This window comes from Bidens hawaiensis, unplaced genomic scaffold (genome assembly GCF_021521415.1).
Source record: "Bidens hawaiensis isolate Kalapana, Puna unplaced genomic scaffold, B.hawaiensis_p1.1 tig00000055_1, whole genome shotgun sequence".
Lineage (NCBI taxonomy): Eukaryota > Viridiplantae > Streptophyta > Magnoliopsida > Asterales > Asteraceae > Bidens > Bidens hawaiensis.
The window spans coordinates 9,169,917-9,194,422 of record NW_027491016.1 but is presented as its reverse complement, the minus strand read 5'-3'; the positions used below and the strand labels follow the sequence as shown (position 1 = coordinate 9,194,422).

The window sequence follows — 24,506 nt, the reverse complement described above, 5'->3', positions numbered from 1 at the left end:
ATATAAACAATTTATATATAAACAACACATGAATATAATGGTGTACTGTAAGGCCCCGTTACCGGTAGCCCTACTTTCGTGTTGGATTTACTCATAAACACAGTTCTAATTATCAGAGTTAATTAAAACATTTACGCGGAATATAAAACTTTCATAAAACTTTACATAATTCATAACTTGTCTCAAAACATCCTTTGTCTTTCAACATTAAAGCATTAAAATTAAAACATCATAAGTCTTCAGACGCCAGATTCTTGCTCAGTGCCATGTGTCTCCTCAAGCGAGCTGCCTCATCCTACTCACCTGCGTGCATACTAAAAGTCAGCTACGCTGAGTGAGTTCTAGTTATTCACATAATCATACAATACATTCTTACGCTTCATACTTAATCTCTTAACTTTCTTTCATATACACCTAGGTGCTTTTACTTTCATTTTTACTTTCATACTTTCTTTACATTCATAATCATACGTTCATTTTTACCTTCATGCTTTCCTTACATACAAAATCATACTTTTTAAAGAGCCTTACGCCCTATAACCTCACAGATATTATAAGGGTCTGGTCCCTAGTTTTCGAATATTAGAAGGGTTCGATTCCCTAACATCACAGATATTATAAGGGTCTGGTCCCTATCATCACAGATATTATAAGGGTCTGGTCCCTAGTTTTCGAATATTAGAAGGGTTCGATTCCCTAACATCACAGATATTATAAGGGTCTGGTCCCTATCATCACAGATATTATAAGGGTCTGGTCCCTAGTTTTAGAATATTAGAAGGGTTCGATTCCCTAACATCACAGATATTATAAGGGTCTGGTCCCTATCATCACAGATATTATAAGGGTCTGGTCCCTAGTTTTCGAATATTAGAAGGGTTCGATTCCCTCTCGTTACCATACAACCATACATCATACCTCGAGTATTAGTAGGGCTCGGTACCCTTTTCGTAACCATACATTATCATTTCTTTCTTCTATTATCTCTATCATGTTCATACACATAAACATACATAACATACTTACCTTATACATAGCGTTACAACCTGACAGTACGTGCAATATCCGAAGATCGTTCACGTACTATCAAGCAATCATTCATACATTTCACATTATCCACATAAGGCATACACTTATCTCTTAGGATAAGTGTATTAACAAACATATTGAGTATGCACACAGCCCCGAAAACGTAACACATAAATGGGGCTAGAAACTCACCTGAACACGGTTAAGTTCTCCGTTGATCGTAATCCCTTTCTTCAGTTGTGCACGGCTGACTGTATAACAAGTATACATATCAATTTAACTATCACTACTTATAACATCTTTCTAGTCTTAATTACTACCCACAACGAACGGGGGTCCGGGGGCAGCGCCCCTGGCAGCGGGTCTAGGGGCGGCAGCCCCTAGCAGGGTCCAAGGGGCAGAGCCCCTGGCTGGGGTCGAGCTGCCAGGTCAGCTTGGAAAAATTTTATTTCCAATAACTGTCTTAACACATTTTTCATTAGATTTTTAATTTATTTTCTAATCGAACTTGACTTTAGGCGAAGTTAACCTTAGGCGAACTTAGCTTTAGGCGAAGTTACCAGCTAGGCGAACTTAGCTTTACAGCGAAGTTGCCATCAGGCGAACTTGGCTTCAGGCGAAGTTGTCATCAGGCGAACTTGGCCTCAGGCGAAGTTACCAGTTAGGCGAACTTAACTTTACAGCGAAGTTGCCATCAGGCGAACTTGGCTTCAGGCGAAGTTGTCATCAGGAGAACTTGGCCTCAGGCGAAGTTACCAGTTAGGCGAACTTAACTTTACAGCGAAGTTGCCATCAGGCGAACTTAGCTTGCAGGCGAAGTTCGTCACTTTGAAGGCGAAGTTGCCCAGATGAAGGCGAAGTTGCCCAGGCAGCCGCTGTTTTAGTTTCTGATTGGCATTTCGAGCGATTTTAACACCCTTGCTATGGTTCAATATCACCCACTTCGCTACCCGACCATTTTTGGTCGTTTATACACTAAAAAGCTTGGATCTTTAAACTTCAAAGATCAAGAATCATATCTTTTTGGGCTTGTTTGGATCTCGTTTACTTGCTTATCACCACTAATCGCTCTCTCTCTCACTCGGGTCTGCCGGATCTGCCCGGATCTGCCTTCGGTCCGGCGGCGAAGTTAGTGTGGTATGTGTGTGTTTTTGGAGTGTTTTTAGGAAAATGATGGAAATGAAGGTATTTTGGGGTTTTGGGGGTATTTATATCCCTGAAATCCTATTCTCATTTAACCCATCTCAATTAATCCAAGTCCAAGACCCGCTCCTTACCCGATATTAATTAATTGCGCGAAATCACTAAACGTAACTTCCTTTATTCATCATTAAAATTTTAGGATGTCCAAAGTGGAAAGGGTGGGAAAAATGTGGGTTTTAAACAATAATCTTAAGTTTCCGTTTTAACGTCTAACGAATTTTAGCTAATCAAACGAATCCCGTTCCTAATAATTTTTGTCAGACTTTGAACGAAATTGGATTCTAGATAATAGAAGCCTAAGAAACTAATTTTTGGAAATAGTTGTCGTTGGGTCCGTACCGGGTCGTCCACCGACACTTAGTTTACTTATTTTGCAATTTTAGTGATTCAAGTCTTCTAAAATTAAGTTTATACATTGTCTCTAATACTTTAATAAGTATTTTAATTTTTCGAGATCATTTAGCCTCTATAAGGATTTATTTACTTTTTGACTTGCTACCCGAGGTTATTCCACGTCAGGCTCGTTACGTGGCAATTTTTGCACTTTTTGTTGACTTTGAAATGTCTAGATCACTAATAAAGGGAATTTTTCTCATAATGATAAAATTTTATTGCTAACCGAGATTATATTAGTTGCGGCTTAGGCTAATTTTTAGCCGGGTGTCACAATATTGGCTCGTCGACTTTGGGAATGCGTGTATTACTCTCCATTTAGTTGGAGGGTATCAGGTATCACGTGGCCTTGGCATACTAGTAATATTATAGAAAACTAAACCATATTGGCCGGTTGTGTAACAAAGATGCAATCTGATCTATTTACTTTCAATGGGTTCTTTTGGGTTATTATCTAGGGATGTAAACGAGCCAACCCGTTTATGACTAGATTTGTCGATGTTACCCGTACCAGATCTGACCTGACCTGGTTTTACCTGTACCCGATTAGCTGTACCTGAACAGACCCATTACCCAAAAAAAACGATTGTTATTAGGGTTGGGCATAGACCTTTAAGCATTAAAACCACAAATAACCGGAAACCCGAATAACCCGATAAGTGGGAACTACATCGCTTTCGCCTGCTATCAAGAATTTATTAACTCACATTAACTTTCCAAATAGTATGAGGGCTAAGTTATGTCGTATCGTGAGCTACTTAAGATCAGCTCGCTAAAAGCTCGAGTCGAACTGAGCTTAAACAAGCTCAAGCCTAAGCTTCACTTATCGAGCTCGAGAAGGCTCGCGAGGCTAAAAGAGCTTTATATATATATATATATATAGGGTAAGGATCCTAAGAGAACCATTGGCAAATTGAGAACTTTGAGAGCCATTTTGGACCACAAAAAAAAGCCTCTAAAAAATATTTAAAAAAATTATAAAACAAAAAAAAAACAAAAATTTTAAAAATTTAAAAAAAAACAAAATTCTTATATTTCATTGCGGTTTCATTTAAAAAAAACTGATTTTTTTTCTTTTTAATTCGTATTATACCTATACACATATGTATACTTTCATTTAATCTTTAGTTACGTAATGTACACATATGTACATTATCATTTACCTTAAATTATACGTATAGGAAAAAACATGTGTGTACATATTATACATATAATAAAAAAAACTGATTTTATTTTCTTTTTAATTCGTATTATACCTATACATATATATATATACTTTTATTTAATCTCTAGTTACTTAATGTACACATATATACATTATCATTTATCTTAAATTATACATATGTGTATAGGAAAAAAACATGTGTGTATATATATGTACATATTATACATATATGTATAATTTAGCTAAACCGAGAATTTATTTTTTTTACGATTTTTTTTTAGAAACCGGGATGATAAATAAGAACTTTCATTTTTTTACTTTTTTTATTTTTGTGTTTTTTTTTGTTTTATGATTTTTTTTTATTTTTGGGTTTTTTTGTGGTCAAAAATGGTATTCATAGTTCTCATAGTTCTCAATTCCCAAAAAGTTCTCACATGATCCTGATCCTATATATATATATATTAGTTAGTTATTTAAGAAATTATTATTATTAAATAAATTAGTAAATAAATAATAAATGAGCTGAGCCCACATACAAGCTTGAGCTTGAAAATCATTCGCAAGCTGAGCCCGAGCTTAAGCAAGCTTTGACTGGGCTCGTTTACACCCGTATTATTATATTAGCTAAAAGACGTTGAACGTGTTAAGCTAAGAGATTTAACTAAAAAGGATAAATGTGTATAAAACCTCAAAAATAGCTTTGAATGCATCAAATAACAACATATTAAAGTTGTTACTTATAGTAATCTTTATGAATTATGTTGTGCGTTGTCAGATATACAGCCAGACATTGTTTGCAATAGTGGAAAGATGGTATGCAGACAAATTCCTAGAAAGCGCGTTCGCAAAAGACACTCGAAGCGTGAAGGTTTCATCGTTATTGCCCGAGTTTAGATTAAATCCACTTAGGTGATGGTATGCATATGTGATTTTGACAATGTCAGTTGGGATGTTATTCCCTTACTTCAATGAAGTTGTGGCGTTTGCTGGATCAGTGATATTTTGGCCCTTGACCATATATTACCCTATGGAGATGTACTTTGTGCAGAAGAAAGTTGTACCTTGGTCTGGAAAATGGATTGTACTTCGTATATATACCATTTTTTGCCTGTTTGTAACCATTTTTACTTTGGCTGGTTCCATTGAAGGACTCATTGCCAAAAGATTTACTTAGTAAATCGTTGTTGTGTCAATAGTTTGTGTAATACTTTTTTAGGGTGCAGTAGGGCATACTTTCTTAGTATGTAAACCATTTTGTCAAGTCTAAAATGTAAATTATTATAGTTTATGTTATCTTTTTAACTTTTTATGTCTCAGGATGCATTTGAATGAATATGAAAGTTATTCAAAATGGTTATTATACTTTAATCGGTTTTATAATGCTTAAAGTAGAAGTTTGATAAATTTCACACAGTATATCGTGTTGTATTTCGGGACAACATGTTAAATGTTTATTTGCAAAATTTGTGACAATGATGGGGATATCATAATTGTCATTGGAAAACAAATCCGGCATTTGGATTTGCCAAAAACGAAAGTGAATGGAGAACTAGAAAAGGTCGAGCAAATATGGCGTCAAATGAAGCTTCAAGAATTAGCTCTGATGAGGATACTAAATTTTGTTGGCTTTATTTTCAACGCAATCCAGTCAATGATAGTTGTAACTCGCAAAACATAGCACCGATTTGGCTCGTTGGAGTGAGAGAGCCTCTTCCCTGATGTGAGAATAAGCGACTAGATTTGAGAGAGTATAATGAATGTAAAGGATTTAATGAATATATTACGAATACCTCATTCTAGTTGCCATGCAAGTGTTCTTATACCCTTCGTGCTATGTCGGACCATTTGTGGTCTCCTCCCGAACTAGTCACTTCACAGTTTGTATTAATGGTTCCAATGGAGAATATTTACTACACATGTCGTTAGCGTGTTGGTCCTATTTTGTTGGACACTCTGCATTAATAATAGTTCAACAGTCTGGAGGTCACAACTTGCACGTAACTAAGCTCGGCCTTGATCTTGTTACGCACTTCTTATGAGTTCCGTGTTATGTGGTTCGTCTTGTTAGGTCGTAACCTCTTCAGTGCCGAAGTAGAGCAAAAAATGGCATAATGAGTTTCTAGATAAGAGAGAGAGAAAGAGAGAGAGAGAGAGAAAATTTAATGGTCAGTAAGAAAGAAGTTGATCAAAAAAGGGTGTTTGTATTTAATTTTTATTTTGCTTAGCAAGTGAGTTAATTTAGTCATTTAATAAAAAGGCCCTTTTAGAGATAGGGGCGGCTTTCTTGTGGTAGTCATTGCAAACATCTCTGCTCTTCTCTTAGCATGCACAGTTTGCTTACGCCTTAGACACATCCATCTTTCTTAATTTCACGCTGGCCTAATGAATTGAATATGAATAAAAGTCAGTCTTTTAGTAAAGTGTGTATAAGCAGTTGTTTAGTGTATAAGCAGCTCTTATTTCACAGCCTTTAGTAAGTGGAATCAATCACCTAAATGACATGATTCAACTCCCAGTGAGATTAGGGGTTTCTTGAGAATAGTTATTTCGGGGTTCCACGCCCATGGATTGCCTTATTCTAGCTTTTTTGATTCATCGGGTAAGTATACCGGCTAAGAGAATCACTCCTCGCCTTGCTTGCACAAAGAGTTGACAAAGACCTAGCTGTCAAGGAATGAAAAAAGTCGCTTTCAAGGAGGAGTACGAGGAAGTCAAGTCACAGGCAAGCAACCAGCAGGCTAAGAGTTACCTCTCCTTTATTGACAAAATTATAGGGATTTCAGGCAATTAGCATATAAGAATTCCTACGCTAGAAGATCACATTTCAGACTTGAGCACCGCCTTTAGGCATTTCAGTTCTCAACAAACAACGGGAGAAGCAGACTGAGCCTATTACGTTGATAAAAGGCAGTCCTATGATCACCATCTTCAAAAAGAAAAAGGACGCGTACTACGACCAATAACATAAGCTCATATTAAAGGAGTCTTGGTCGATGGAGGAGCTGCGCTTCTTTGTTCGCTAGTTTTTGCGCTAATCATGAATCCTTAGCTTGGTTCCCGGCTTTGAATTTGCGCTAAAGCTTAGCCCCGTATGCGGTTGTCAACTTAAACCCTTTTGCCCATATTGGCCTTCATTCAAAACGATCGGTTCGAGTTTGTTGTTGCAATTGGCAATGAATTTGATAAGCGATGGCCTTCTTTTCTTTTCAAAACTAATACCACCTGAAATGATAAGAAGTTGATCAAGAAAAGATGGTTCTATAGATATACTAAAAAAAGAGAAAAGAAGGTTTGTGTTCAAAGCTACTGCTTCTTTTAACCACTTACAAGACTAAGAAGGCAAAGTAAACATTCACTTAAACAATGCTATGGTAGCAGGTTCATTTTACATGCCAAGCCACAATAACAAAGTTTGATAAGTCCCGTCCATATACTACACAAAGTGCTACAAGTGCCTGACAATCACAAAGGCACATACTACCACTCCAAAGGCTATTGGCAACCATCAGCATATAACACATCTTTTGTATAATCAGCAACCACATCTTTTGTATACCCAATATAATAACTACCCAACAGCTGCAATATGTGTATATTTTGTAAACAGACAACTTATAAGCGGCTAAATGTTAGGCAAAAAAAAAATATAAAAAAAACCTCTATCACAAGCCACTATTTAGCACCAAATAAAATGTGATTTCGTCTAGACACCTGTCCATATTTCAGTTAATGTACTAAACTACTAGTTGCAACTAAACAAAACATGCCAAATATTCCCCGTACGTCGGGAAAAAAAACAACAATAATAATAATTAAAGCTAAAAGAAGAATAAAGCAGTGAAAAAAAAATTGTTTCGTGAGGGAAAAGTTAAGATGTTTTTTTAAAAAAAAAGAAAATTGAATTGCTATGATAAAAATGAAAAGAAATAAAATAAATAACAGAGAAAGAATTAAAAAAAAAGAGCTATTATTATATAATAATAAAATAATAATCTTGCCCTAGTTCAATACTTTGAAGCAATTTGATTGATTTGACGGGACGGTGGTGGTCCGACGACTCCAGGCATGTATTTATTTCGTTATAGATTTAGATTAGTTATTTAGTTGTTGAATCGTCGTCGTTTTGATCCCAGTGTAAAAAGCCAATGGCAGCAGCAAGCAGTAGCAGTCGAACTAGAGACCTTGATAAGCTTCTCCTCAGGCCTGGCCATCTCGTCGGCCCCACCTTCGAACCAGGCACACAAGTATTACTATTATTATTATTATTATTATTTATTTCATTTCATTCGTTTAGGAGTGAGTAATAATAACAATACTAATTGTCTGTGAATAATAATAAGTTGAGGGATGATCTCAAAGAGTATGCGCGCATATTGGTTGTCGGTGCTGGTGGCTTGGGCTGTGAGCTTCTCAAAGACCTCGCTCTCTCCGGTTTTCGCAACCTTGAAGTCATTGACATGGACACTATCGAACTTTCCAACCTCAACCGCCAATTCCTTTTCCGGCCTGAGGATGTTGGCCAACCGAAAGCACAGGTCGCTGCTAAACGCGTCATGGAAAGAGTTAGCGGTGTAAATATCGTCCCGCATTTTTGCCGAATCGAGGACAAAGAGCTTGATTTCTACAGTGATTTCAGTATCATTGTGCTCGGTCTTGATTCCATTGAGGCTAGAAGCTACATTAATGCGGTTGCCTGTGGCTTTCTAGGTAACTTAGAAGATTCTCTTGTGGTTGTAATTTACGATAGATAGATAGATACGAAGTCAAATGATCATGTGTTACGCAGAGTATGATTCCAATGATGAGCCTGTGGAAGAAACTGTGAAGCCTATGGTAGACGGTGGTACTGAAGGTTTCAAGGGTCATGCACGTGTTATTTTACCTGGGACCACCCCGTGTTTTGAATGCACCATATGGCTTTTTCCTCCGCAAGTCAAGTTTCCTTTATGCACTCTAGCAGAAACGCCAAGAACCGCAGCCCATTGCATTGAATATGCGCATCTAATTAAGTGGGACGAGGTCTGTACATTTTCTTATCGTCGATTTTTATCGTGCTGCTTTGTTTGTTTGTTTGTTCTATAATCATTGATATTGTTTTGCAGGTGCATAGTGGAAAATCATTTGATCCTGATAATCCTGAACATATGCAGTGGGTGTATTTAGAGGTTAACGAGTAGTGTTTTCTTTTCTTTTCTTTGTTTAGGTTATGAACCTCTTTAACGAATGCTTATTGACAGGCTGTCAAGAGAGCAGAGCTTTTTGGCATTCCAGGAGTCACGTATTCTTTGACACAGGTGTGCTTGCCGTTTACCCTTAAAGCACATAGAAATTTTCATTTATAAACCGGTTAGGTTTTTTGTCTAAAGTACTAGAAGCATGCTGATGATTGCTATTAATTTTATGCCACCTATCTTGCAGAAGAGTTTTTAGGCCATCAGAATTCATTGGAGTTATATGTTGTCTTGTCATTCTTTGAATGACTGGTATGGTGAAAATTTGATGAACGATACCAATGACATGGTTTATAGATATTACTGTAATTAGCAGCTAGCTAACGACCCTGATAATTAATGAGGTTAAAGGATCAACTGAATGATGCGCACACACATTTTAGAGATAGATTAGGGCTAAAGATTTTTCTCATTATTACTTTCAGTTGTTGAGGTGTTCTAATGAGAAACATAGTATTACAATTCACTAGAGCACGGAAGTGATGGTCCAGCTCAAACACCCTTCACTTTTCCCATCTTCAATTATAAGCTTATCTTGTGTGGTTTATAAATACTAGAACTAGACCTGGCCCAGTTATCAATTTTGGGTCATAATGTGTTTCTATTTTAAAATTTTGTGTTAAGTTGGGTCATAAGGATTTTTCTTATGAGCTGAAGTAATGTTTCTGTCTTTTCGTTTTACGTTATTTGTTGAATTTGGCAGGTGGTTGAATTGGTTTTATCTGCCAACAAGTATAGCAAAATATGATGGCTGAATGTAGTGGGTTAAAGTATATAGCAACACATCATTGGGTATAGATAGATACTAGATAGTAATAGGGCAGATATAGATTCATAATTAGGGCTGTAAACGAACCGAACGAACACGAACAAGACCGTGTTCATGTTCGTTCGTTAAGAAAATAATGTGTTCACGAACGGTTCACGAACACTTACCGAATGAGATTTTATGTTCGTGTTCGTTCATTAACGAAATTAATGTGTTCACGAACACAAATAAAATCGGTAGAGCCTGGAGATTGAGACCGATGTATTCATCAATGTGAATAATAAAAGTCTGTAAACGAATCGAATGAACACGAACAAGGGCATGTTCGTGTTCGTTCATTTAACTTTAAAAGAACACGGACACTTAATCGAGCAAATATTTATGTTCAGGTTCGTTTATTTAAAAAGGGGCATTTATGTTCATTTGTTTAAAATCTAAACGAATATAACTGAACAAAGATAAACGAGCATACATGAACAAATGTAAACGAACACAAAAAAACATAAATAAACTTAAATGAAAACAAATTAACAAATATAAAACCTTTAAGCAGATGACTTATCTAGATAATATTTAATTATTTTCTATTAATACATAAACGAACATAAATAAATAGACATAAACGAACATAAATAAACGAGTATAAACGAACTTTCATGAACATAAATGAACGAACGGAACATGTGTTCGTGTTCGTTCGTTTATTAAATAAACCTTCCCGCCGAACGGTTCACGAATAGTTCACAGAACGTTCGGTTCGTTTACAGGCCTAGTGCTGATCTCTCTTTATGTTCTGATCATGGAGGTTTATACAGATGTGATTAGTTACTGTGAATTAGATGCCCTTTTTGTGGTGTTTTAGTTTTCAAAAGTATTTTTTGGTCATAATTTGGTTAGGATGGCGAGTTATCTGAAAGGCATTATTTTAATTGAGTTAATGTCTGGTAGATGAGCCTTTTTGACGGTGGTGTCATGTCAGATTGGCCTTTGAGTCCTGGATTAAATGTTTTTGTTACAGGGCGTGGTGAAGAATATTATACCAGCTATAGCTTCTACAAATGCGATAATATCAGCTGCATGCGCTCTGGAAACTTTGAAGATTGCATCTGGATGCAGTAAAACGTTATCAAATTATTTGACGTACGCACCCCTTCTTACCTGTTATGATATGTGGTCGATACATATTATAGTTTGTGATGTGATATTTTTGTAGGTATAATGGTGTTGAGGGTCTCCATACTAAAGTCACAGAGTTTGTAAGGGATAAAGACTGTCTTGTTTGTGGTCCTGGCATCTTTATGGAACTCGACACTTCACTCACCTTAAAAGAGGTCACTTTATTTCTTCCCTTGAACATGCTATGTCAAAACTCAAATATGTTGTTTGAATAAAATAAATCAATATTATTGATTTTGCATTAACAGTTTATTGGTCAACTTGAAGAGCATCCTAAACTACTGATGTCAGGAGCAAGCGTGAGAGTGGGGGGAAAGAACCTTTACATGGCTGCACCTCTGTTACTAGAGGAAATGACGCGGCCAAACCTAGGATTAACGCTGTATGAGTTGATGGATAAATCTCCAGCAGGTGTTGTTCATGTCACTGGAACGGCTGGCAAAGGTGACAAAAGGCAATCCTGCTTGAGAAAACTGCGTGTTGCCTTCAAGGCTGTTGGAATCACAGATACCAACATGGCTGCTGCATAAAAAGTCAAACCAATGTTTCTTCAAATAGATGATGTTTTTCTGTCCCAAGATTTTCTTGAAACATATACCATCTCTTGTATTGGGGTTGGGGTACTTACCTTATTATCAAGATTTTTTACGTTTTAGAGTAAATCGAGGCTGTTGTACACGTGGTTTTGATTATGGATGGTGGTTTGATATGAATGGCTAAATCCTATCATGTCTATTATAATTTATCATTGATCCAAATTTAAAAGCCGGGGACGAAACATGTAAAGCCAAAACCTTGATAAGGGATTTTCTTAGGACTGAAGAGCGAGCATGCATCCAAGTGCAATTACTAGAAAGTTGTATAACTTTGGCCTAAGTTTGCTTTTGTGATAAATGATACTTCTATCTATGCTGTGGTGGTTTCGGTTTATGCTGCATATGGAGATTTGATTCCTGGGAATCTGTTAACTGGGTTCGGGTTTTATGAACCGTATTGGCTCGTTGACTTTGGCAATGCGTGCATTGTTCTCCATTTAGGTTTTTTGCCATGGAAACATGTCAGTCGCTATTTAAGATGACAATTTTAGCTATTTGAAATACTGAGTAGATTTGAGTTGTCTTTACTGCTGCAGTCATTATTATCTTATACATTGACTTCAACTAAGAGAAAAATTTGTCATACCGGTATGATCTATTAGCAACTACAAGATGCAGAAATCGGTCGCTATCTTAAACAGCAACTAACCCATTTCACAAACACAAGGACACTATCTTAAATTAATAAATAAAAAGCTTAACAAGTCATACCACAACTACCAGGGAAACAAGTAGGTGCGACGCTCAAATAATCACAGTGGAAGATCTGTTGGTAATTTGCAAAAGATATTCAAAAAATGTAAATATACAACTTCCTAACACAGGTGACAAATTCAATAGTTTCATTTTCAGTTACAAGAAGCAGATGAACTAAACATAGATGAAACTACTACTGTTTCTGTTATAGATCGCCGGTCAAATGCCAAAACATAAATGATTATACATTTATTTCCAATATTCAACAACAGTTACAAGTTATAAAAACTAAATAAACAAAAACATTATCACACAAAGTTGAAGAATAAAAAAATGATGACGGGAAGAGCCATCCATAACCCAATGAGTTTTCTGGTAACAAGTTTTCACAGTTAAAAAAAAAGAGTATTACAACATTAATAACAGATAAAGTACACCTAGAGAAGTCATATGTTGTAATATTGAAATTATGCACTGTCAAAGCCAAATATCCTGAAAACGCCTGCAAAACAAAGGTAACAGTTTGTCAATAGGAATAAAAAATGGGCCATTATTTAAAAATTTTAAAAATTGTTAAGTGTGCCAAATATTCTCAAATGTTATATTATTTCAATGTTAATTCTTTACCTTCATCAGTCTGATACTTATTTTTGTCATCACCAGCATATGCAAGCAAATTAAACTTCGGATTCCATTCCACACTGTTCATAGCCGCCCGACACGGGATTTGATGAACTGACCGCCCCGTTTGTACATTTGACTGTTAATCAAAAGGCATCATGGTTTTACATAATTATATTATTATTGTTATCATTATCATAATAATTGTTCGATGAAATCAAAATGCAAGAAAAACATACTATGTCGATGAACAAGTCTTCACTAGCGGAAGCAATATATTCGCCCGTATGATTAAAGCTTATGGTCCTAACTGGCCATCTGAAAAAAATAATAACAATGATTTCATTATATATCTAAATCAAACATTATATCCAAATTATCGCACTCTTATCGAGTTATCGTATAGAACTACTTACTCTAGTTTAGTGAACGTACGCACACACAACATTTCTGAAATATCCCAAAGGCTGACTAACGAATCAGCACTTCCAACAGCAAAATATCTGGCACAACATAAAAACTTCTTTAATAATTTAACGAAAAATATATAAAATACGTGTTTAATGATTTAAACACACCTTCCTAACGGGTCGATTGCAATGCAATAACAACCAGCAGTATGAGCCGTCAAGGTGTCAACTGCTTTAAGAGACGGGTATGCAAGTACTTCAACGGTACCTACAAAATATATCAAGAAACAAGCGTATTATATATGCTGTTTATTATTTTTTTTTTAAATAAAGCTTGGGAAGTATGATTATTAATATTCAAGGATCCTCACCGTTTCCGGTAGTCAAGAAGAACATATCTCCAGTCATGTTCCATGCAATCTCATTTACCTGACAAACAAACCAGTGAAGCAAACACAATACTACAAATATGCCCCTACAAACTTGTGAAATATGAGACATGCTCAACCCAAACTTAAAATATCATATATGCTCTTAAAAACCAACTAAATATCACATTACCATTTTCGTTAATAACAATTAAAGAAATGACCATTTTATCCTTAATCTGCTAAAACTTTAAAAAATCATATACACTAATTTACCCATTTTAAACCTGAAATTTTATATTTATCCATCAATTTTTTTTTCTCAAAATATGAGATTTACTCATTTCAATAACAAGTTACTTTTAACCTATATGCCCCTACAAATTTGTAAAATATCAAATATACCCAACCCAAACTTCAAATATCATATATGCCCTTAAAAACTAGTTAAAATATCATATCTACCCATTTCATTGGTAACGATTCAAGAAATGATTAATTTTATATTTACCTGCCAACAATACTTTTTCTTAAAACACAAAATTTACTCATGTTAGTAAAAGCAAATTATTTTAACCTTCATACTTATTTTCAAATTTCTTTTACAACCAATGCCAGCAGAAGTAAAAGTAAACTTAATCTTGATACAAACTAAACTAGGTTAAAAAATCATATATTTGATAGGAGTAAAATGGTCATGAACTAAGTATTCATTTAAATTTGACACACATAATATTTTAAGTCTGGGTTGGGCATATATGATATTTCACTAGGTTTGTAAAAGTATATATGAAATTCGCCTTATTTTTCAAAAGGTAGGTAACACACAAATAGCCAAATATTACAAAATTGCCATTAATAAATAAAATCATAAAGAGCAATACTTGTTTGAATGTAAATTTTACCTCATAGTTGAATTTGCGCTTATGAATGAGCTTGAATTTTCTAACATCCAGTATTGTCAGTTCATCATCCTATAAAATATAATAACACTAAAATTAACTGGAACTAAACACATGTAAAATTTAGGTAATTAATAATAATCATAAATAGAAAGCAAAATGTACCCTGTTCCCAACAGCTACATGAGTCCCATCCGGTTTATAGGTGATATTAATATTCTCCCCACTAAGTTCTGCTTGCTGTGAACATTTTCCACCTGTAATATTATTAACACTTGAGTTTTCATATATTAAGGTTTAGTCTCAATTAAAGATTTGATATTTGAAAACAGAGTGTTTACTTACTGCGAACATCCCATAATCGAACGGTCTTGTCTCCTGATGCAGTGGCAACCAAATCAGCATGCTTCGGGTCCCAACATAATTGATCCACACTATCAGTATGACCCTTTAGCTCAAGATCTTTAACCTTACTCTGCAAACAAAAAACCCATTCAATACACAGCATCAATGTATAATTTGACTTTTTTACGGATTCCAATTGAGTATGATCCATTAAAAAACACATGCACATGGTTTTTAAAAGCTGATGCACAAAGCACGCGCATCACATATGTGAGACCGACGTTGGTTAGTAGAAAAATACTAAAAATTTATTTAATGATAATATTTAAGCACTAAAATAGAATATTTGTTCAACAAGATTTGAAAAACTCTTACTAGTTGCAACCTATGGTCTAATTTGTTCAAATATTGGTTAACTGCACAAGCCGCAGCATCATGTGACGCACACATTTATATAAGGGCTTGACTAAAGAAACACAACCGACAAAATATGGGTGGCTTGAGGTGGTGTTCGCCAAATTATATGACCCGTGTGATGTCTTTCTCTCACGGAAATGAGTTCTGTGACCAGTATGACCATTTTTCGGCCACCCGTATGATGTGACAGGCTCTTATGATTTGGTTTTGGCATCATAGTGCCCATGTAAGCTGGTGGATGAATTAAATAGGGTGACTGATTGGTTGCGGCATTATAACAAACAGGTGGTGTGCAGTGTCAGTGTCAACAAGTAGACTTACATGGCCATGGGGCTCTATATGCCATACGCGTGCTGTTTGATCAACAGAACCCGAAGCAAGCTTTGTCCCAGTGCAGTTCCATGCTACAGAATGCACCTGTTTAATTCGCACAAAAAGTTTAATGCTTTGAAGAACAGAAACTAGGGTTTGGTGAGAGAGGAGATGAACCTTCTTCTTGTGGCCTTGATACTCTCTACTCTGAAGGTTTTTGAATGGAATTGTGTCTCCCATTAATATTATCACTCAACCTTCACTCTTTCTGCAACCGACCAATAAGCTTTCCTTCCGTTCTTTTATATCAAAAGTTTATGGACCAAGATGCCATTTTCTTATTTTACGAGGGTTGATCTGAAATGCACCTAACTACTACAACAATTAAACTGATGGGAATACGCAATGTATGTGTTCTCAAAGGGGTGAACGGAAAATAATACAAGTGTCTAAAGTGTAATATGTTGGTAGTATAAGTAATAGATGATGATAAGAGGTTAGGATAAAGTTTGTTTAGATATTTTAAGGCTCCTGCGTGATGCATGGAGAGAGGGCATAACCTCCTCTTTACGTTTCAGTAATACAATCGTTCGTCTATATTGTTCCTATCGTCTTCCCTAAATCCAATCTATCACAATCAACACATATCGATTCTTAACATTGGTCCAACCTGCCGGATTAAACAAACGCCAATTAAGCCACTCTACAACTTGCAACTTTGCTTGGTATATGATCCACAAGAAGGTACTAACTTTAATGGTGTTTGATATCTTTTCCACACCCTGTCACATTGCCTCTAAATATTTTGGGCCGCTAACAAGTGCACACAATAAACCGTGTTCCTTATATCTCCATGCATTCCACAAGCAAATAAAATTAAGAGCATCAAATTGCACTCAGTTGTCGTGTGCCCAATCCACTCCTAAACAAATGGCCAAACTCTTCTAGCCACAACACTATCGAAGAATAGCTGACCCAAGTCTTCGTCTAATCTCACATGCAAGTGACACAAGGTATTGGACTATCGGGCAAGGTTCAAGTCTTATCTTCGGACCCACCTACTAAAACCATTCACAAATTCCTTCCAAGGTCACAATTCCATTATTATCACTCATCTTGATTGTGATTTGTCCATACAAAATCATCAATTTTCCGCAACTCTCACTTAGTCTATGGTTTATTCGTACCAATTGCTTTTATGAGGTGTTAATTTTGCTCTTAAACGAACCTAATATATGTGTATTTCGAATCAAGGTCACATAAGAAGCTAGATATCTATGATAAAAGTGTGGAAACTGTAGTTCACTAAATTCCTAGTTTGATTTGCAGCTTTCATACGTGAATGCCATTTTTATTTGGTTTTAATCATGCATGTGTGTAAAATATAAACATTTTGTTAAACTCCGAATTTAGTTTGAAGAATGTCAAAACACAAACAACAAACAGAACTCCAAATATAGCACACAAACACCGACCGGCTGCAAACATATATAACAAATCATACAAGCTACCCCCATTGCTGGTGTCCTGGCAGTTCAACTCAAACTACTTAACTATTAATAATTAATAAAGCTAACAATAGCAAGTTAAACAACATAAGAAATCCAAATTCTATATTTACCATGTCAATATGTTATTGCATTTCAACACTTACAAAGCCACTTTATTTTTATTCTATTTATTTATATATTTTACTATTAGTATTATTGTTATTAGCATCCTCGAATCTCAACTTCATCATACTAGGTTTCTTCGATCACTTCGGGCCTTGGACCGAAACTCCTTTTTGGTGAGGCACCATGAGTTTGGGAAAGTGCTCAACTGCAAGCAAAAAGCATGTTATGCTTTTGTAGTTTTTCCCTATGATAAACCAAAGGCTTATAATATTAACTTACATTGCTGATGAGTTTTGCCCCATACCAAGCGGAGTCCGCACCGTAAGGGGGTGGAAGAACTTTTATTCCATCGGCTACCGAAGGGGAAAGAAGACCATGTAGTTCCTTCTCTAATCTTTCTATGGTTGAAAAAAACAACAATTAAAGAAGAAAATAACCACCGAAAATCGATTTAGTTAACATAGGGAAATGCTCTGAACACTGTCAAAATTAACTACCAATGCATAATATTGAAATCACATAGTACAATAACAAACAATGAGCCATGTGGTATAAGTAGTGGTGTATACGAGTTGAACCACAGACGAGCTACTCAAGATTGGTTCACTAAAAGCTTGAATAGAGCCGAGCTTGAGCCCGAGGTTAAGTTGAAGCGTATTCAATAAATGAGCTCAAGCCCGAGCGTGACTAGGCTCATGGCCTAAATGAGCCTATTAATTATATAAATATATTGATTTTCAATTCAATACAATAAATTAGATAATAAATCATGTATGTATAATTATGATGAACTTAGCTAAATAATGTATGCCATGTTGTATGTAAAAAAATTATAGTTTTTTTTATAAAATATTTTTATTTAAAATAAATTATTTTTAAATTAGTTGTTGGAATAAAAAGTTTAAAAATTTTAATTAAAAAATACATAAAAAATTAAAAAATATTAATCGTAAAAAGATTAAGAAATGAAATAAATATTGTTGCTATAATTAAGATAAAAATAGGTAATAATATATACTATATTAAATATATGATTAAAATTACAAATATATGTAACATAATTATATACATTTTTATAAAGAAATTAAACAATAAATAATAAACAAGTCGAGCTTGAGCTTGAAAATTACTCACAAGCCTACCTCAAGCTTTAAATGTAGAGCTTAAGCTACCATGGATAAACGAGCCGAGCCCGAGCTTACATGAACACTAGATCGGGTCGTCTCCTTTACGCCACTAGTAAAAGGTAATTTTGGTGATATATGAATCACCTACCATTTACATACGGTACTCGATTATAAATTATACCTGCTAATCCTGGTAAGCACGCGGTTCCTCCAGCTAAGACAATGGTCTTGAACCAGCTTTCATCAGCGGTCAACTCAGCCCCATGACAATGGTCAATACAAAGTGCCACTGCTTGATGCAAACCCATTGCACGCCTGCAAACAAAAACTGATTAAATGCCATAGTAAATATAAATCTTACCAAAAGTCAAAGGTGACATGTACATACATTCCTGCAATACGTGGCTGGAATAAAATCTCTCCTGTTTGAAACCGTTCTCGTGCAAGTGTGAACCAACCTGCAGCTGCCACCTCATATGATGCTTCTGTATCTTTGCATAATTCGGCTTCATAGTCGAGAGCAACATAACACAGGTTCTGCATGGGTCAAAAATGATGATTTGTCAACTTTTGACCATGTTGACTTTTCATGAAGTGGTGCTCCTGTTAACTTTTGGCCATGCCAACTTTTAAATTAAAAAAAAAGGTTTGTTTTAGCTTTTGTCCATGTTGACTTTTCATGAAGTGACTTTTGACCATGGCAAATTTTCACAAATTGTCGTTAACTATTGACCATGCTGACTTTTAATGTAGTAGTGTTGACATGGAGTTTGAAAAAAAGGTAGGTTCTTAATTACCGTAGCTAAATTTCTAGAACTTTTAATAATGTTTTTTCACTTTTTCCTGACCTAAAATAAATTGGTTTACCTTTATGCCCATTTATATTATTTTTTAATACCTCTTTCAGTGACCTCACTGTGTATAATGAATCAAAATGTAGATTTTTCTGCTGCATTTGCTCCCTAAGATATCCTGTAAGTTTTAAAGCTCCAACTCCCACAGCTTCCACACCCACTTTGCGCATTATCTTACCATGTAAAACTGGAAATATAACAGGCGTTAAAATTATAATTATATTTGGTCAAACATAACACTATCTGATCAACAGAATCAGCATACTTGGGACAACAGATGTTTGATGGAAACCGATATTGACAACAATTCCTGAAGTTCTTTTTGCTGCAAACAAAGCTAAAGTTGCCTGTAGCATGGTTGAAATACAACAAGAGGAGAGTAAGAAACAATATAAAAATTATTTTTGATTATTATATTTTGAAATTATATAGGGATAATTAATAAGTGGTTAGTCACACCTGGCTGACTGCACAAACAGAAGGAACATTCATGCCAAATAATGCTGAGTGTATTGCTTCTTTAAGCTGTCTTCTTGCAGCTTTAGCAGCTTCTGTATCTGTATAAATTTAAGGAAGAATGATATCAATTTATAAAACTCAAAAAAAAAAAAAATTAAACGGATTATGAGAAGCATACCATCATATTGGCATAATGGAATTGAGACAACAATTGACTGGGTGGATGGTTTCACTTGCATCCTGCATATTATATTTAATTTATATGGTCAAGAAAATTCTCTCAAATGTGATGAGCTATCACATTTATGTCATTATATATAACGCACTATTCTTTTAGCCATTTGATGTAACAAACTACTTTCTCATTTGATGCAATACCTGTTATAAATTGTTGCAAAGAAATGACGAAGTCTAGAGTACATTGGAGTCTCGATATTACCAAATTCCTACATGTAAAACTAATCTATTAGAGTCTAAAATAATAAAGTTAATATATTGTCCAAAAAAATAATTACTAAAACTGTCATGTACCAAGAACGTTGCTGATCGACCCGATGGGGAATCAAACTTGCTCCAACCAAATTTACAATAGCCAGAACCACCTTTGTAAGAATCAAAACAAAAACTGTTTAATTACATATTTTAAATTAATCGATTATTAAACCTCCAAAGGCAATAGAAATTAGAAAAATAATTTAAAACAGCATACAACCACTTTCATGAGCATATGAGATACCATCATATTCAGTATTTTAAAACAATTTAAATGTGATATGAAAGTATTTGATATATATACGATTACATACCATCAACGATTATAGCTCCAGGAACCTGCGAACGTAACCCATAGATATTCATAAATGATTGCATTTGGGAACATATTCTACAATCATAGATTAAGATTGTTAGGCACATCCAATAATAATTAAATAATTGTGCAATCATCACCAAACTCTGGCAATGGAGTACAGTACAAAGGAAACATAATCAAACATATCTTCTGGTAGTTACATAACAATAAACCTAACTAATATATTCTCTCTAATAATTCTTTCATCCCAATACTCATACTGATGTGTGGAAACTACAAACTAATTCTACTGATTGCACTCATAAAGCTAACTCACCAAATCAAATTGAACATGATTTGTAGGCCTGCAAACGAACCTAGCGAAGTTCACTTATATAATAAGCGAACAAATATAAATATGAATAAATTTTTTTGTTCATTTAATAAGACAAACAAAACATGTTTCATTAGTTTATTTGTGTTCATTTATGTTTGGTCATATATGTTCGTTTAACTCATTAGCTATGCAACTTTACAAAATTTAGATGCGCTCTATGCAGTCGATATCGTATTGGTTATCCGTCCCTTGGTAATATCGAAATATCGGTCTTAATCTCGGTCCTGATATTGTTGGCGATATTGACTGATATTTGACCGATATATCACCAATTTTCCCGATATCAGTTTTTTAAGCCTTAATTGTCAATCTTTAGTGTTTAATCATAATGCTAGTGTTTTAAGTCTTAATCAGTTCCTACTTGCTACCATTGTTAGTGTTTTGTAAGTTGCAAAAGGTTAACTTGTTAATGGTAGGATAGTATAATGAATTGTTATATAAATTCTGCATGATATTAAAATTACCGATATCCCAAATATCGGTCCTTGGCCGATATCCGATATTTTTTCTGAAAAAATGCATAGGACGTACATTTTAAATTTTTGGATGAATTGGGTACTTAATGTTTTATAAGTGTTCGTTTGTGTTCCTCTAAGCACATTCATTTATTTATATTTATGTCCGTTTTTGTTCATTTAAATTTGTTCATAAATGTTTGTTTATGTTTGTTCAACTATATTCATTTATGCTTGTAAGTCCGTGAACTGTTCGGTTATATATTGTTAACGAATAGGAACATGTTCATTTATAAAATGAACAAGCATTAACAAAAATATATCTCCAAGTAACAGTCCGTTTTTGTGTTCGGTTGCTGTTAACGTTAAGTTCGTTTTCCCGCCTAATAATTTATAATCTGTTGACAACCAAATAAAACAGCAAAATAATTAAGCAAATAAAATAGTAATTAAAACAAGAGCCATACTGAAGAGGAAAACCAGATCGCAAGTTAACTTCCGAGAAGAATATAGCCTCCCACGGAACCGGCTGGTTCTGGAGGTAATACATCCACAACCTATTATCAGACACAATTAACCTCCACAGCTTGCACACGGCGGTGAGTCTAGCGACGTCGTTCGGTTGGAGCAGTTTCACGATCTGCATAAACACATCCAGAGGTATCCGATCGAACTCGCCGGTGGAGGATGAGCACATCATAATCTGATCGGATAACGTTGCGTAGGTCAAACTAGACGATGAATTTGGCGTGTTTTTGGTTGAGTTTGTGCGGTTAGACACCGATTCCCATACTTTTTGAACAGATTCGACATATTAATTGATTAATTTTGATGATGAATTGATGATGATAATTTTGGGGGTGGTTTGAGAGTGTGACGGTAGCGGTGGTCAAATACGGCGGGTGGTAGTGATTAGGATTAGTGAAGGAGTGAGGTGTCGAGGTGGGATGAAGATGGCCGTTTGATTTGATTGCGGTGGGTCCTACTGTTTGTAGTCAACTTATTCGGTGCTATGTTTATCTTAAGGGAAAATTCTTAAAATAGAAAGCCCAAGATAACCATTTTTTTTACGAGAAATATTTAGAATTAGAGGCTGTTTGGCAAGTGCTGAGCTATTAAGTGTAGAACCATTAAGAGGTCTGAATTGTTAAGAGACTCTGAGTCAGTAAGTGCTGAACCAGTTAAGCTTGTTTGGTTGGACCTCTGAATAACTATGTAAAATAACCATCTTACCCCTCTGAACTATTTCGGCCGAATAAACTGTATCTGTTTAATTAGAACTCGTAAGAAAGCAGCCCGCGTTGGAACACTTAGACCCAAGCATTGCCGCTTTAATTTGTATAAAAAACGGATAGACAATGCACATTAAATTATTTAATATCTTCAACAATGCACTTTAAACATACCTTGCATCTACTTAAACCAAATTGACAACATGCTTGCAATTATTTACCAGATTTGATATACAAAAATTTTTAACCTTGATACAGAGTATACATCACAAAAACACGCACACACACACTAGTACAAAACTTGTGCTATGCGGCGGAAGCCACAATTTGCAACACCAGAAAACAAACACACAAGTTTTAAAATATCACATCAAATATTAAAGCAAAATCAAGCAACTAAACCAGATTATGTATCTTTTATTGCAATATGCAACAGATATAATTTAGGATTATGGGATCCATGTCTGGTTACATTTTGGTCATATGACATCTGCAGTTTCTAATCTATATACATTGGACACCAAAGCTGCATTAGCAAAATTGGCGGGGCACTGATTTGAGCATATACTTGTATGATTTATTGTAGTAAGTTGTAGATATTTGCCCGATGTCATTCAAAAGAGCCGTCTTTGACACAAGATTTTTCAATCCTTCACGGTTCAACCGATTTCATCATTTTAGGATAGTATGCATAAAAACAACTTTACATGCAGGTTACTACTTCAACACGCTTCCTTTTGCTTGTTCGTTCTACATCTACATGAAACAAAGCAAACATAAATGAACCCGAGCATGGTCAAATAAACATGAACATAAATATTCGTCTGTTCTAACTGTCCATGTTTGTTCGATTAATGTAAAATGAATAAACACAAACAAGCCTCATTCATGCTTAGGTTGTGTACAAGCCTAAACACAAACAAAGGAAAAATAATAACTTGACTCAACAATTTGCAAGGGCGTCCAATACTATAACTTGACTCAGAGCATTATCGCAGAAGGCCAGCAGAACCAAAGTGACCTAGAGCAACATGCATGGCATTGTTTAACCCAACAAAAATAAATCTAAAATACTAAACACAAAAAACCACATATATTATCCAACAATTCATCAAATATACAAATGCATATTCAATTGAAAATATCATCTCACTTCAAAAACAAGAGATATCACAAACAAAATCAACAGGTTTTATGCATAGGTTGCATCAGTCAAATATTCAAACACATACATACATGACGAACTTTAAGAGCGAAGTGGGACTCGTGAACCTGTAGACCAGTATTTAGCAGCGAGTACAACTGCAAATTTTCGAATAGGGTAAAACCAGCCATGTTCGTGTTCAGGACTCTCATGCACATCAATGGACAATTATTACATCAAAGCTGCAAAGAAATTGCTAAATAGTAAATGAACATATCAAATACCCATTTTATCTATAATAACTTAAACATACTTTAGCCGGTCGATTATAGTCTTTGTATTTAGCCTCTGCAAGATTGACTTGAAATCGAATATTTTCCACGCATCATGCAGCTTCAAGTGAACCTACACTAAATTAACACATTATAAAATCAATAAACTTTTATATTTGATAAAGTAATACAATTTACCAGATCTTAAGTGACAACTAATTCATTCTATCTAGGTCATACTACAACTACACAACATAGGTTAATTTAGACTCCAAATTGGTCTAAATTAGGCCTCTAATCTACCCTTATTATTTTGACCTTATCATGGATCACAGTCCAAACTCTAAATAATGGGTTAATTTAGACTCCAAACTGATCCATTATATGCAAATCAGTAAATGGGTCAAAATTGACCTCTTTTAAACTTTATGAACAACAAATGATGCTTGCCATCATAGCTTTGTATATTAGCTGTAAATTAGTGAACTTGTTCCATCATTTAGTTTGATGAGGCTAAACAGGCCATC

The 24,506-nt window shown here is 35.0% G+C and overlaps 3 protein-coding genes across 3 annotated transcripts; 1 reads left to right on the top strand and 2 right to left on the bottom strand.

The window, feature by feature from the left end:
• The first annotated feature begins 7,925 nt into the window (after positions 1–7,925).
• On the top strand, positions 7,926–11,576 carry LOC143538175 (NEDD8-activating enzyme E1 catalytic subunit-like). The gene is made up of 8 exons (XM_077031814.1): positions 7,926–8,034; positions 8,131–8,497; positions 8,577–8,809; positions 8,893–8,955; positions 9,028–9,084; positions 10,809–10,930; positions 11,004–11,121; positions 11,215–11,576. Exons 1-8 carry the CDS (start codon positions 7,936–7,938, stop codon positions 11,494–11,496), a joined length of 1,341 nt encoding a protein of 446 aa, XP_076887929.1. The 5' UTR covers positions 7,926–7,935; the 3' UTR covers positions 11,497–11,576.
• Positions 11,577–12,620: 1,044 nt separating this feature from the next.
• On the bottom strand, positions 12,621–15,873 carry LOC143538083 (THO complex subunit 3-like). The gene is made up of 11 exons (XM_077031739.1): positions 15,811–15,873; positions 15,643–15,738; positions 14,905–15,034; positions 14,725–14,816; positions 14,563–14,631; positions 13,661–13,718; positions 13,458–13,557; positions 13,296–13,382; positions 13,119–13,197; positions 12,886–13,018; positions 12,621–12,760 (listed from the first exon to the last, which is right to left on the bottom strand). Exons 1-11 carry the CDS (start codon positions 15,871–15,873, stop codon positions 12,726–12,728), a joined length of 942 nt encoding a protein of 313 aa, XP_076887854.1. The 3' UTR covers positions 12,621–12,725.
• A 1,425-nt stretch (positions 15,874–17,298) lies between these two features.
• On the bottom strand, positions 17,299–22,047 carry LOC143537980 (actin-related protein 8-like). Its single transcript, XM_077031658.1, has 12 exons — positions 21,799–22,047; positions 20,496–20,572; positions 20,221–20,291; positions 20,068–20,135; positions 19,868–19,929; positions 19,690–19,787; positions 19,496–19,577; positions 19,275–19,417; positions 18,765–18,913; positions 18,558–18,691; positions 17,529–17,647; positions 17,299–17,454 (listed from the first exon to the last, which is right to left on the bottom strand). The coding sequence occupies exons 1-12, from the start codon at positions 22,029–22,031 to the stop codon at positions 17,371–17,373; spliced, it is 1,320 nt and encodes a 439-aa protein (XP_076887773.1). The 5' UTR covers positions 22,032–22,047; the 3' UTR covers positions 17,299–17,370.
• Between the last annotated feature and the right edge of the window lie 2,459 nt (positions 22,048–24,506).